A 15352-nucleotide genomic window follows, 5' to 3' on the forward strand; every position below is an offset into this window, starting at 1 on the left:
CCTCCTTCCTCCTTCCTTCCCACCTGCCCACCATCTCTACCCATCCACTCAGGTGTGGCTTCTACAGACACGAGGATCAAGATGGGACAAGGCCCTGAGATGCGCTCTGGGTTCAAGGGCTGTGGGGCGGGGCTCCCCGGGGCAGCCTCGCGGCCCCACATGGGACAGCCGCCGCCGCACACCAGCACTGGGGGCAAAACAGTGCAAGCGAAGCATAAACATAGTTCAGAATAATTAGTTTTACTTTCCTTGCGGATGACGGAGTCATGACGGTGCTCCAGTTCTGAAAAAGCCTTTCCGCCCTCTGACCTTTGGGTGCCTCTGCTGGTGTGAGGTCATTACAACACAGCATTCTCACTCGGATCCCCCGAGGAGGACCCCTGGATGTCCAGTTCCAGGTGTGGCTGTGATGGCTCAGAGCCGGGGCTTTGGGACTGGCCCATGTCCTGCAGGCACCCTGCCTTCCTTTGCTGTGGGATCCCGGCCCACATCGACTAATCTTAATGTAAGCTGGGGGGGAAAATGATTCAGAAATTACTGAGAGGGTAAAATAATATGACATTAAATGCCCGATTTTCAGAAACATGAATCTTACTTTATGTGCAACTGCTGTTTTGGATTACCCATGCCTCCTCGGGCTTTAGCCAGCGTGGAAAATCCTTTAAGACGGCTACTCCGTTCACTTCCTCAGGAAGTTCATTTTCAAGCCCCTCAAGCTGGGCAGAGGCTCTTCTGCGACCGTCCCAGAAGAGACTGCTGCTTTAAGTTCCAATCACGGAACTCCGCTCCTTGCTTTTATTCATCACACGTTTATGTGACCGCTTTCTGTCCCCAAACCCGGTGTTCTCCAGGCTAAGGGCCACGTCTGACTCCTGTCTGCAGCCCCGGTGCTCAACACGCAATCGGGCACATGGTAAGCGTTTAAGAGACACGAGATGGATGTACGAGTGAGAAGCAGGCACCCCTGAAGAGAAGTCTGCTCTCTGGTCCCGTATCTGGCCATTTGTATTCTCTCTGCAAATCTCCTATCGACGTCAGAGGGAAAGAGAGAGAGAAATTAGCAAGGCCACACTGAATGATGGCCCGCCAGCGGCACGCGAAGCCATTGCTAGTTGAGTGATGGTGTGTTTCTTTGGTTCCAACCCTAGGGAATGGACAATGGCCTGTCTAAAGCCCTGCACAGATTGTCTCCAGCTTAACTCAGGATCTCCGCTTGGGATTCTATTCAAATGACTACCACGCATAGTGGTAACAGGAAATGACGTAAATAAACAAACGTATACATGCGGGTAATAATCTGTTTGTGAGACCGCATGAAGCTGGTGTCTTATTATTGGGAGGGAACCAACATGAATATGAGCCTCAGAGAATTATTAATCATCTTCTCGTGCAACCTGCTATGAAATCACCTTGGCCCTATCCCCTTTACACACACACACTCACACACACACACACATACGCATGTATATTACACGATGGTAATTTATTTTAGCAGCACTCTTCCCTACAATATACATACAATCGAGTTTCCATTTGTTAATGGCATTGTTCTTTGCAATTGTCCATGCTCTTTGCCACTCTGACTTTTTACAGAAGTCTTTGGTCTCTCTTTAATTTACTCTCTCTGTGAACTCCAGCTTCATGTTGTTGGGGGCTAAAATTTCACATGCATTATTCAATGTGCATTTCCTGAACCCCTGGGTTATTGAAAATGGAAGTCCTGGGTTCCACAACAATGGGGTCTGGGATGATCTCTCACTGGCTTTGTGACTTTGGTCTTTGCTGCCCCTCTGTGTCATCTGGGCAAAATGAGGATAATCATAGAGCAGCTTCATGGGCAGTATCATTGTTTAGCATTTAGAACAAGTGGTTAGAACAGTTCCTGACACACAGGAAGGGATGAAGGAAATGTCCTTGATATCATTAACTTGGGATCAGGTTTTCTCATAGCGAATTTCCAATGTGACAGGTTCACTGTGGTATCAGCAGAGACTCATGGCTGGTGTTTCCCTCTTGTCCTCTGGTAAAAAAGTTGACTTGTGTAGTGCATTGTTTCATGGATTCCACCATCTTTCAAGGTCTTAGACAATACCAGTCCATCACACATATCAAGACAAGCAAATCACAAGTTCATTTTCCTGTGTTGTTGACTTCCCTGGGTCTTTTTTGGCTCAGTATTAACTACTTCATCCCCATGCATGGTTTAATGACTCAAATAAACAGAAATTCTTTCATTCCCTGCAGTAGAAAAATAATACTTTAGATGTTCGAAAACTTCTCAGAATTCTGCATTTTCTCCTTTGTCTTTCACATCTTCCTTTGGGAGGATTTTACTAATGGGAGTTAATTGGGTCGAAATTGATCCTTGAATAATGAACCTTGAAAGCCGATGACTTGTTTTCGTCAAGTGAGGCCAAGCCTTATGTTACTAGAATTACTATGTTACTGGAACTTTCCAAGAAGACGGCCAGTGTTAGACAAAATTTGTGATGAATGCTAGACTGATGGGGTCCCTTTGGCGTCCATTGTGGAATCTGAGGTGGTACCGTAATCACCCCAGGATGCTGCCCTTATCGATAGAAGACGCTGGGGCTGAATCTCTTAGTAGCTGCTGCTTCATTCAATCTCACTGCAACTCTGCGTGGGTGTGGCTCATTTCCTGTATGATTATCATCACAAATATTGCTTTTTCTTTGTCCTTTTACGACACAAAGGATCTAATCCACCAAAACCTAGTCAGCCCTGTTTCCAACTCAACGTTCTTTTACCTCCCTTGTTTGTGCTGAAAAGGGTATTGCTGGGTAAATTGGTAGTGTTTTTTCATCAGGTACCTTGGGCCATTTGTGGATTATCGGTTATCGTGAAGATTTACGGCAAATGTTGCCGGGCGCTCCAAGGAGACATCAAAGTTAGAGGGTGGCCCCACCGCTCTCTCTGTGACCCTCGAAGCCATGTCTCTTAGATTTAAATAGTGCCTGGCGCGAAGTAGGGCCCGGGTTAAATTCCTGTAACTTTGATTTGTGTTTGCACCTCGCACTCGCCTTAATGTTTTCACAGATTTACTGCATTTAATTATCAATCAGTTTTTGCTTAATTAGATTCATGAAGTTAATTATATGAGTTCCATTCTGAGAATATTGCCCGACTTTGGATGTCAGATTCCCTTAGCAAATGGAGAGGAGAGGAGGCGTTTCTGCATTTTCCCGGTCAGGAGGCCGATCGACCTGGAGTAATCAGCTTTCTGGAGCAACGTTTTCGGTTCTTGGAAGCTTGCCTCAGTGCCACTACCGTTCTCTTGGTGTCTCAATGCCACTACCATTCTCTTGGTGTCCACTCTAACGTCAGGTTAGGAAAGGAACGAGCAGAGGGACGATGAGGAAGGAAAAAAAGATGAGCTCTCCCCAGTGCATCTCCTTCTCTAGAGAGAGGGAAGTTAGTGGGGGCAGAGGGAGAGGGAGAATCTTAAGCAGGCTCCAGGCCTAGTGCGGAGCCCGACATGGGGCTCGGTCTCCTAACCCCGAGATCGTGACCTGAGCTGAAATCAAGAGTCGGACGCTCCACCAGCGGAACCACTCAGGCGTCCCCACTTGGGCATATTATTTAGGAAGATGAAAACGTAAACTCCCTGTCTACAGCCCCGGCCTCTCCGGAAGGTTGTAAGTCAACCTAGTTCATAGGCATGAAAGGCAGTTCAGGCTGCCTGGCTGGGGGACGGGTCAGGATCTAGGGAAGGTGGGATTTCAGTGCAGTGTCCATGTCAGAGGGCAGCCTCCAGGCGAGCGGAAAAGCACGGGAAGCTGCCTGGGTGCCCCTGTGCGGCGCCAGGCGTGTCACTACCCAGAGCCTCAGATGCTTAGATGAGACAAGTCTGTAGTGATTTCTGAGCAAAATCATTAATATGGAATCTACCTAGATTACTTTTAAACATACGGATATGGTTTTCGTCCTCAAGGGAGGTGCGGTGCATTTTTGTCCTTTGGATGAAAGATGCCATCGTGATAGAATTGTAGGGACATACGGTCGCCATGGGCTGCTTCCGTTACCCTCGCTCCCTGAGAGACACATCGTGTCTCCTCGTGCCACACGCCAGCGTCTTCCAAGTGCCCCTCTGCACGCAGACCTCTTCTTGACCCACGTGCCCAGCTTCGTCCTGTGCGTCCCCCTGGGGCGGCTCATAAACTCCAGGTTGTCAGATTTCAAACTTGAAAACTTTGGAAGCTTCTCAACCGCTTTTATTTTTCCCAGTTTTTGGAGGTATAATCGATGAATGAAATTGTAAGGTACGTGACGATTTGATACATGAGTGCGTTGTGAAAGAGCTACTTCCCCATCCATCCCGTAAATTCCCACATCCATCACCGTACACGTTTGACTTTTTTTTTTTTGGTGAGAATATTGAAGTTCTACTCATCTTAGCAAATTCCCATCTAAGACTGAACGCTTGCTCGTCTCTTCAGACTGGTTTCACATGCATTCTTCTCATCCCCATTGATGGCAACTCTGTTTTCTGGTGGCTCAGGGCAAAACTCATGTAGTCATTCTTTCTGGGTCTCTTTCTCACACGCCTGAATTCAATCCGTCAGGAACCCCTGCAGTCCGTATCTTTAAAGTAAATCTAGGGACACCTGGGTGGCTCAGTGAGTTAAGCCTCTGCCCTCAGCTCAGGTCATGATCCCAGGGTTCTGGGATCGAGCCCTGCATCAGGCTCTCTGCTCAGGGGTGAGCCTGCTTCCCCCCTCTCTCTGTCTGCTTCTCTGCCTGCTTGTCATCTCTCTCTCTGTTAAATAAATAAATAAAATCTTAAAAAAATAAATAATAAAAATAGATCTAAAATCTGCCTCCTATCCCCCACTCCTGTGACACCGTGGTCTCAGTCCCCACTACCTCGTCCTGGAGGATGGCTCTAATCTTCCTGCTTCTCTCTACGTCTCTCGTGTCTTCCTAGAGTCCAGTCCAACAGAGCGACCGTGACCCAGTTTGTTGCCTTTTTTCTCCAGTGTTTTCCCGTTTCTCTCGGAGCGCTCAAAACCCTGGCATGGCTTTCCAGGAACTACAGCTATGTAACAAATCATTCCCAAACCCAATGACTTACAGCTGTTTGTTGTGTGTGCCCATTCTGTGAATCAGGCATTCAGGTCCAGAGAAGCCGAGATGGCTTGTCTCTGTTTCCTGACGTCTGGGCCCCTTGGACTCTGTGGTTCACACCATCTGAAGGCTCGCTCACCCCCATATCTGTCTGTTGGCTGAGAGCTTCACCTGGGACTTCGGCCAGAACATCTCTGCATGGTTTCTCCCTGTGGCTGGGGCTTCCTCAAACACTGAGGCTGGGTTCCCAGTAGAAATAGCCAGGCAGAAGCTGGACCCCAGCCTCAGAAATTAAAAAGCATCCTTCCCGTCATTCTCTACTGGTTGTCATATCATAGCCTGTTTAGATCCAAGAGGAAGGAAATAGAATTCACTGCTTGATGGGGAATGGCCAAGTTCTGGAATAGCGTGTGGGACCCAGAATATTACTGTGGCCCAGTTTTGGAAATACAGTTTGCCACAGTGGCCTGCATGATGGGGGCTGGGCTCTTCCTCTGCCTCATCTCTTTCCCCAGAGAATGTCTCCTCCAGATGTTGCTGGAGTAGTCAGGTGTGCAGCTGCCCTAGGACCTTTAGCCTGCTTCGTCCTTCTAACCACCCTGCTCTTCCCAGGAAGGCTGCTCTGTGCTCCCCCCGGCCCTCTTCATGCTTTTACTCAGATGTCACCTTCCCAATGACGCCCAACCCCTCTGCAGCCCCATTCTGATCCCCTTCTCTTGCTTTGTAGCACTTACAACCTCCTGGTACTCTATGGGACTCTTCTGTTTATTCGTTACTACCTGTCCCTACCAGAATGAAGCTTTACAAAAGCAGGCATCTTTATTGCTTCTGTTTACAGGTTTATCCCAAGGGATTATCATGGTGTGCGGCATACAAAAGTATGTTCTGGGTGTGAAACAGGACACTTCCGGTCGGGACATTCTGAATGTGTAATCCTTGCTCCAGATAAACCAGGGAACAGGTCTCAGTGGCACGGAGCCATGTCCCCACACCTTACTCCCCATGCTAGCGCAGTACCCAATGCACTGTAGGTGCTGAAAATACACATTTGGAGAAAAAAAATTAGCACAACTTCACTTGTAAAGGAGGTTGACCCAAGTCAACTAGATTAAGGGACCCACTTAAAGAGTTGCGTTCACTGGGTACATTTCTGTTTTTATCTGTTACGAACTGATGAACAAGAACTTCTGTTTTAATTTCTGCATCCATATTTGGTTTCTTTATGAGGAATTTCAAGGTCCTTTTTCCAGTTCCAACTATACCGCCCTGTCCCTTACCCTAACACGTACATGGTGACAAAACAGGGTCCTGAGAGCCCCCTCGGCAGAGGCTCAGGGCAGTGAGTCAAACAGCGTGGATTTTGCTCCCCACACACCCCAATGTCAATGCATGAATTGCCTCTGAGAATACAGGTCGGAATAAAAACACTAATAAACTCCACAGTGGTGATAATAGTGGTCAGGGTAGAAATGGCAGCAACATCGATAATTACAGCCACCGTCTGATGGGGACCGCTCTGATGCCACCTGCTCTCCTGGGCACTTCATCGTCCTCTCTCAGTCGGCGGTCACCTTGAGAGGATGGTGTTTTCTTCCTCCAGAGGAGGAAACAGAGGCTATCAGGACTTGTCCAGAAGACACCGAATCTCTCTTTCTCTCTTTAACATAAAAATATTTATATAGTAAAACAGCATGAGTTCCCCCTCTTATTCCCTCTGTTTAAAATAAAAAGTGACAATGTCAAATCAGCATTTTGATTTTTTTAAAAGATTTTATTTATTCATGTGAGACACACAGAGAGAGAGAGAGAGGCAGAGGGAGAAGCAGGCTCCCCGCCAATCCTGGGATCACGACCTGAGCCGAAGGCAAATGCTTAACCGACTGAGCCACCCAGGCACCCAACATTTTGATTTTTATTTTTTAACCTATTAAGAAGGAAAAAAAATTAACATTTTCTTCACGTACAAAAGACCAAATGTCTTTTTATGAGTGAAGGGCCTCTCTGAACCACGGGGGCACCACAAATCATCGATTCCTCCACCTTTGGTGATTATGAGCCTCCAAGTTCATCGCTAGGGGCTACGGACCTCCCAGCTTTGGAAACTGAGTCACTGAAGTCAACTGAACTCAAGTCCTGTCAGGATCCCGTTTCCATGTGGGTCTCAGTGGAAGGGTCTGCAGTTCCCTGCTCCTGTACCGGTGAGCTTCTGGTTCATCCCTAGGATGGGAGTTGCTTCCCACTTGGATCTTTTTTTTCATCCTCTGCCACCCAGCTCTTGGCTACCAGTTGGGAAAGATGAAAGGCACAGAGAGAAGCGGCGTCCACGCCCAACACCCAGGGAGCTTCCTTTGGAAGCACAGTGCCCAGATGGAGGCACTGGGGGGCCTCACAGCATTTCCAGCACCTTCCTCCAGGCAGCGCCCACCCCGCCCCGCCCCGTGAACTCGCCTGCTTTCCACACCAGGGAGGCGATCTTTACGACCAGTCCGACTTCGATCCTTGGGTGTTTGGCTTGTAGTGGAGCACTCCTGGGTTTTGTTCCGTCTTTGCATCAACTTTGGATTTTTGTTTTTGCAGAAATGAGTGTGAAGGAGAGTGCTCTGAAGTACATGGAGACGCTCGAGGATAAGCTGCGTAGGTAAGGATCACAATGTCTTCGCGACCGACGCCGCCGTGTGCCCGGGTTCTTGACTGGAACAGAATTTAGTGACCGCAACGAGAAAGGCTAGCCAGTTTCTGTAATAAGTGAACAAAGAAAAACACACAAAAAGGAGTCCTTTGAATTCCGTGACAGGATTCACGCAGGTGCCATATAAACACCATCCCTCTCCCCCACCCGATTCTTTTCTCCTCTTTATAGAAAGTAATAGGTGACGATGTTGAGAAATGTCTCGGCGAGATCACAAGTTAGTTTTCATGTTCCATAAGACGGATCTTCTGTGCCATGTTAAATTCCGAATTCATGCCTTGGTCTGTTTTTTCCTTTTTTCTTTTCAAACTCTGAAGTGGGTCTTCCGGATTTTGACCCAGCTTATACGTGTTTTGGAACAATATAAAAAAATTGCACATCTTAGGTTCTGTTTTGAATCCCAAATCAAAACCAGCGTGAAAATTCGCGGTTGCCTTTTTCTTTTTTTTTTTTTTTAACCCAATTAGGAATTCAGATTGGAGAAACATTACGGATGTTGTAGCATGTCAAGATGTTTCTCATTTTTGTGGATGTATGTGCTCATGGAAATAAATCCCAGCCACCAGGATCTGTTCCTAATTAAGGAAACAAGTATGAAAATGTAATGTGTACTTTCTTCCCCGGGAGTCATTTAGCTTTATGGACTGTTTTTGCTACTCTTCTGGAATTGTTAAATAACACTTTAACTAAGCTATGCCTTCAACCTCTAGGGGCTCAGATGATGCCATTGGCTAAAATGCTTGTCCTTTAAGAGACACGGAGATGGGATGCTTTGCTGAGTTCTGCTCTGTTGGGCAGGGAAGGTACTGTGGGATTTGTTCTCAAGCTTGCAAAGCACGTTCTTCCAACCATTCACTGCCTATTTCCCTGCTTCTGGCGCCATACACATGGGGAGGAACCATGAGAAAGGTGGGCCGTAGAGAGTGGGGGGTAAGGAGGGCACATAGGAAGGAGCATCCTCCAAAGAATGTTTCCCCTCCTTTGAAAATAGGACACTCATCTGGGTCAGGTGCTCTGCTGCTCCCCTTCTCCCCTGGGTGCTCGGGCAGGTTTCAGCATCTCCCTGTTGACCTCATCCAGCTAACATTTTTAGCCACGAGCACCGCACACACCACATGTTCCCCTGGGATGCTGGTTGGCAGGTCGGAGGTGAAGGAACTTGGGCATCGGTGGAAAGATGCCCCTTGAGAACGCAGCTCTGCAGGACAGGTCCCCGCCCCCTGGAGTTGGTGTGGATTTTAATAAGCAGCAGAGATAAATCCGCTACTAGCGGACAGTCAGCAAACACTTGTTCCCTTCGCTTCCTGCTGCTTCTGGTCTTCGATCTCCTCTTCATCGAACGGAGTGAACAGTCCTGCCCAAGACTCATTCATTTCCCTCCATGCCAGCCCCTCCTGCTGGGTACCCAGCCCAGAGAACGGTTCATCACCCGCTTGGTCGGGCCCTTGCACCTGGCTGCTGCCTGGGTGGCACATAGGCTCCCCTCCCCCAGCCCTCACCTCCTGCTCTGGGTCACCGAGTCCTGCCAGGCTGGCCTCTTGGGTGCCCTGGAGCCCTCCCACCTGGCCCTGCTCCTGTGGGTCTGTCTTCTCTCTCGCTGAACCACCATAAAAGCAGATTTTTATGTTTTTCTGTCTTGTGTTGCCCTTCCCACTCCACTCTCCAGGTGGTCTTGAGGGAGCATGTTAAAGTACAAATTTGGTCATCCCCATCATCCTAAGGATAAAGCCCAAACACCTTACTTGTGGCTCCTGCACTCTTCCATGTGGCCTCTGTGTGTCTGTCAGTGTCAGCCGTCATCACCCTGCCACCCTCCTACTCGCTTGTACGGATTCTGGTACGTTTCCCAAGGCCACTGTGTGTTTTCTCCTGCGGAGAGACTAGTGGAGACAGGGGAGTGGCCAAGGGTTGTTACCCAGGGAAGTATCCAGGTGAGCCATGGAAAATTACTGACAGTAGATCACGTTGACTGGAAAGATGGCGGTTTCCTGCAGCTCAACCCAATATTTAGGGATTTGGAGTCACTTCAGGAGGGTCAGACACTCTGGCCGGAGCCTGGCCTGTGTCCTCCCGGTGGCACACTCCCTCTCACCGTTCCCCTTGCATGTGCCCCAGTGGCTGCTGCCGGCTCTGCCCCCAATGGCCCACATCTGTCTCCATCTTTTCACCCTTCATGCTTTCGCTGCACCCTCTTGACTCCCCAAGACTGAGAAATGTGCTTGCCCTGAATTCTTTTCCCTTTCAAAATGCGGAATGAGCGAGACGGGTCATGTCTGTCTTGTTGAGCATGTATCCTCTGTGATGTGATGGTACAGAGCAGAGTAAGGGTATCCAACAAACGGTGAGCTCATGGTTGAGTGAACGCAACTAATTCATAGCCCCCCACTCCAGTCCATTCTTGCATCACCTTCTGCCTCCTTCCCTGCCCTTCTGGTCACGTGGCTGCTTGAATCGCATGCATTCATCACTCAGGGTCCACCAACAGCCTCAAATGACCAGAGAGGCGGCTGACCCATTCTACAGCCGACTTCCTGAGGACTCTTTCCTTTGCTGTTTGAAGCTGTAAGAGATCTGGTGCAGATGTGCTTGAACCGGTGTGGTTAGAAACACTGGGATTGGAGGGAAGGCAGTAGGCTGTAGGCAGAGTTGCAGACAGAGGCTAGGTGAGCCTTAAGGTGTGTGCAGGGAGCTTTACCGCTGCCTCAGAGCAGGAGGCCAGATTGGATGCCATGGCAAGGGTGGGAATGGTCAGCGCCCCCCCCTCCGCCACCCACGATAGAACCGTCTTCCCCACCGGCCCAGGGAACAAGGGTCGCATGATCCCATCACAGTCCCAGTTCTAACATAAAAACCAGCATCTTAAAACACAAACCCTGTTTTTTGCACCAAAGAGTTTGCATCATGGTGGGGGCTCAGTGAATACTGCGGGATATAGGCCAGAGCAAGACGAGAGGCCGGTGGAAGTCTTTGTTGCTTACTCGCCTATGGCCTCTCTTGGTCTTCCGGGGATTTCAAAAGGAAGTGTCTGAGAACTGAAAAGAATGTTCATTTCCCAATTTGAGTGTATGGAGGACACAGTTTATGATCCGTGCTTTAGCGAGATTTGGATCGCGCCAGTTGTGGTTTGGGAGACAAATCTAAGGGACAGCAATATTTTTGTTACTATCTCAGCACACACTGAGACAGGCTGGTGGACTCAATGTCCCACTCTCCATCAAGAAAGCCAAGTGAATTAGGGATTAGGAAGCACCTGATCCCATTAGCGGTTCACGGGGATACCAGCACGGGACAAAACAAAGCAGGCAAATATTCAACAGGGGCTTTTAGTCTATATTTAAACAAAGATTTGCCTTTTAACAGTCCGAGTTCAATTAAAAAAATAAGGAGAAAAGAAATTCTCTTCTGAATTTGAATGTTTATAAAAATTCACAAAGTTTTTTTTTCAAAACTTTTTTTGATCATGGCTTTATTTGCTATCAAACTGTGTTAAAGCTGGGAAATAGTGAAGGCGCTTTAATCATTATGTTGTTTTACACTCTTAGGATACCTAGTTAGTCGAGTGTAATTGTCAACAGATAAATAGTAAAATCATGTATCTGTAAATTACACTCATAAACTCCATTTCATTTAACACACATGAGAATAATATATAGACATATATATAAATATACATGTACATGTACACACACACATATATAAACACACAAATTTGCAATAGAAAAATAAATACATTTATTAGTTTTTCTATTTATTTTGAAAATTCTCTTTTAGCAACAATGCATTGACTGAAAGTCTATGCAGAGTCTATGCAGTCAGAGGGGGGGTCACATTCTCTCCTTTAATATCTAACCTTCCTATTAGGGGATGACGTAGGCGTTGGGGAGAATATGGCTGACCATTTCTCTATGTCAGCGAAAGGCAGACATTAACATGCAAATAAACCTTGTTCTCCAGAAGAAAATGAACTGAGTAAAAAAAAAAAAAAAAAAGTCTGAGTTATAAGTCGGATACATATATGTCCCTGTTTCTCCTCCTGCAGACAAGACACTACTTGAGGATTTTTCCTTGCTCAGCTTTTTCCAGGATGTTCCTCCTTCCTTCTCTTCGCTGGACGGGCAGGAGGGTGACTGCCCCCAGGATCACAAGGCCAGGCCCAGTCCCTTGCGGCTTTCCTCTCCGTTCCCACGGCCACCGCCTCCGACTCGGGAGCCCTCTCTCCTCAGCCCCTGGGTGCACCTTTCTCCTCAAGGCTCAGCACAATACCCCTTCTCTATAAAGCTTATGGCCTTCTCCTGCTTCCTTCTTGGCATGCACAGTGGGAGTGACTTAGGACAATTTGTTGCAATGATTTCTGTCTGATTCTATTAGACTGTGAGGCCCTGGAGAATGGCTTCCATGCCGTACATGATTTGTATTCCAAGGGGCTGGCACGCTGTGTGGCATGTGGTAAACATCCAGGAAAATTACAGTTAGTGCAGGAAGGAATGGCTGAATAGCAATTGTATCTTGATACTTTATTTTCAACTATTAGATGCAAAAAGTTAAGGCAGCCTAAGGAGGTACAATGCCCCAGAAATCCTTTTGTCTTGCCATCAGATCTTAATGGTATATACCAGAAGAGAACAACAACAACAGATCTACTCTCAAAGAGCTTTCCTCACTTTTTCTTACTCCCTCAGGGTTATTGTCTCCAGAGGCTGAGAGTTAAGGGTGCTATTTTGGGCTGGATGATTTCCCTTGTGGTCAAATCTTGCTTTAATTTCCTTTGTCTCCATTATTACATCTTCTCTGTTAGCTGTCTTACCCGAAGACTCAAAAGAAATATTAAAAAGTTGTATAGATGGGTTGCATCTTTTACTGACCATATGTTCTCTCTCTAAGCTTTGTGCTGGAGAAAGTCACTGTTGTCCAATAGCAAACCTGTGTCCCTGGCTGGTGTGCACCAAGCGCTCCGCCCTATGGCTACGGCGCAGTGGTTCCATTTAACCTCGTGGAATCTCTCGTATGCATGACTAATGGGAAACTGTCTCTTTCTTCTAGCCTCCTCGGGTTCTCTTGCTACTTTTTTTTTTTCCCCCTGCAGTTGACTATGAAAGCTTTGTCAGTGTGGTTCCGGGGATTATAGGTTACTTTTGTTTCCTCGTGCTCTTCCATGCTTTTTCTTAAATGCTCCCCCCCCCACCCCTTGGAGTATGTATCATACTTTTGTAATCAGAAAACAGAAAAATCATTGAAATTTGTTTTGAATATAGAAATCGTTAGATACATCTTGAAGGCTTTCTTAGTTTTAGAAAGGACTGTCAGACACACACCGGTTTCATCTGAAATGTACTTTGAAATTTAGAGACTGGTATTTTGCACAAGGTGATCTACTTCTTTTTTAAAAAATTAATGATTAGTTTCTACTTATCTTGAATATTCCATATGGACGGTTTGATGGGAAGGGGTGGCTGGGAGGACTCAATCTGCTAACGAAAAGCCAGAGGTGACTGGCAGAGGTGAGCAGGGTGGGAGAAGTCCTATTGGTTTCCTACCTGGACCCCTGACTACCTCTCAGCTTGCTTGTGTGGATGGCTCTGGTTTCATGCCAGAAGTCAGGAGAAGCTGAGAGTCAGACAGCTAGCTGGAATTGGGAATACCCATCTGGCAAAATGGTATCGACTTTCTGTGTAAGGCAGTATGCAGAAGACGCTCTCAGGCGTGCCTCAGAGACCAAGGTCTGTTCCCCCACCCACGGCTGCCAGAGCCTGTCTGTCATGGCCAAGGGCAAGAGCTGATGACCGACCGACTGCCCACAATCCAATGAGGATGGGAATCCCAGCTGAAGATGGGGCTCTTGTTTCTACCCACTGCACACACGAGCGTCCACTTGGGTGTGGGAAGCACATTTTAGAATTCAATTTTACATTTTCATTTTACCCACTTAACTTTTGTCCTTGAAAGCAGTCTCGTCCTTGAACTGTTTTATATGTACGTAGTGCAATGTGTACACAAGTTCTGAAACAAATACTGTAGTGCCTGCTCGTGCTTGCATTACACGAAGTATTAGGGACAGGGCCCCAAATAATCTTCCTCTACTTCTTTTTATTTTATTTTATTTTATTTTTTTCAGTGTTCCAAGATTCATTGTTTATGCACCACACCCAGCGCTCCATGCAACACGTGCCCTCCTTAATACCCACCACCAGGCTCACCTTACCCCCACTCCCAGAGGTCACATTGGGCAGACGTCCACCCCCTCCATCCACGAAGGAAAAAGGGAGTTAATTCTACAAGAAAAGGGGTCAGCACTGAGGCTTCCCAGAGACGATGAGAGCAGGGCATGGAGACTGAGAAGGAAGGATTAGAATATGCAGAGAAGCGGGAATCTAAAATGTGGTGGCAGCGAGCGGGGACTTCAGGCGAGAATTCCTGAGCCTGATTCAGGTGCCTGGCCCTTAGCGGTAGAAGAGCTAAAAGCCCAAGAGTCCCCTTATCCTAGGGGTGTGTTCCAAACCCCACGGAGCAACACTAGCTCTCACGGGAGGCGTGGCGGCGGGGCGCCCTGAACAATGAATGGAATTCTTTGAGATCCCACATAGAATGCCCTTTATGCCAAATTATGCAAGGTAATTTTGAAGTTCCTGTGCACCTGGGACAATCCATTCTCAACCATATTGAACTTATTTCAAAAGTTGTTAAGGGAAATGAGTGTAAGAAATGGCAGCTGAACCCCCTCACCCATCTCGGTCCAAAGGAAAGGAATGCAGACTCCACGTGGACACCGCCATTTGTTTTTTTCGTACTTTCTCATTCCGTGGCTGTTATACGCCTTCCTGCTCTCTTTCCTAACGGACACATGTCAGAGGAGGTCTCCACGGACCTCACTTCCTCACGGTGAGCTCGGTGCCTTTCTCCTTGCTTCTGCACACGGCCTTGACCCCTTTCTGCTTTGCCTCTGCTGTCTCAGAATGAAGGAGATTCTCAGCTTCTTCCCTTCCCCTCCCCTGATGAGGCGTGACCCTCCTGCATCCACCTCCATTCCTCGCTGGGGGCTGTGAGTATCAGCTTGGTCTCTCGTTAGCAGGAGACTTTTCATCCCTGCCTGATGAACAGACTGTCTGCTGGGTTGACCCGTGTCTGTCCTTTCTGATTTTCTTGGTGTCGATGTGGCCCACAGCAGTTTCTCCCTCTTCTGGCTCCTCTCTTGTCTTCTGGCTTTCTCCTGCCTGCTCTTTGATCGCACTGCCTGGGGACAGGAGTTTTCATTTTAACTGTGTGTGTCCTGCCTTCTCATCTCCATGGCCTGCTCAGGAAACACTCAGGACTTTGCCCATCAGTTGATACATTTGTAGCAAGCTCACATTTCCCTTCCAAGAACACACAAATGGGTCCTACACACCTACACAGCTGACCCTTGAACAACACAGGCTTGAACTGTGCAAGTTCAATTATATGTGGATTTTTAAAAAATAAAACCAGTAGAGTACTGTAAATATATTTTATCTTCCTTATGATTTTCTTTTTGAAAATACTTTATTTATTTGCCAGGGAAATAGAGAAAGAGCACAAGTAGACAGAATGGCCCACAGAGGGAGA

The 15352-nt window shown here is 47.4% G+C and overlaps 1 protein-coding gene across 4 annotated transcripts in view; it reads left to right on the forward strand.

Annotated features, from left to right (window-relative positions):
- The window catches only part of DISC1 (DISC1 scaffold protein), a 370404-nt gene that overhangs the window by 277919 nt on the left and 77133 nt on the right, over window positions 1-15352 (forward strand). For 3 of the 4 annotated variants that reach the window (XM_082718904.1, XM_082718903.1, XM_082718902.1), the window contains one exon: window positions 7663-7723. The exons of the other annotated variant lie outside the window; for it this stretch is intronic. In XM_082718904.1, the coding sequence (XP_082575030.1) occupies window positions 7663-7723 (61 nt within the window). The remainder of the gene's footprint in view (window positions 1-7662; window positions 7724-15352) is intronic. 4 annotated transcript variants of the gene reach the window in all.

Source organism: Mustela nivalis (assembly GCF_964662115.1).
Source record: "Mustela nivalis genome assembly, chromosome: 2".
Taxonomy (NCBI): Eukaryota; Metazoa; Chordata; class Mammalia; order Carnivora; family Mustelidae; genus Mustela; species Mustela nivalis.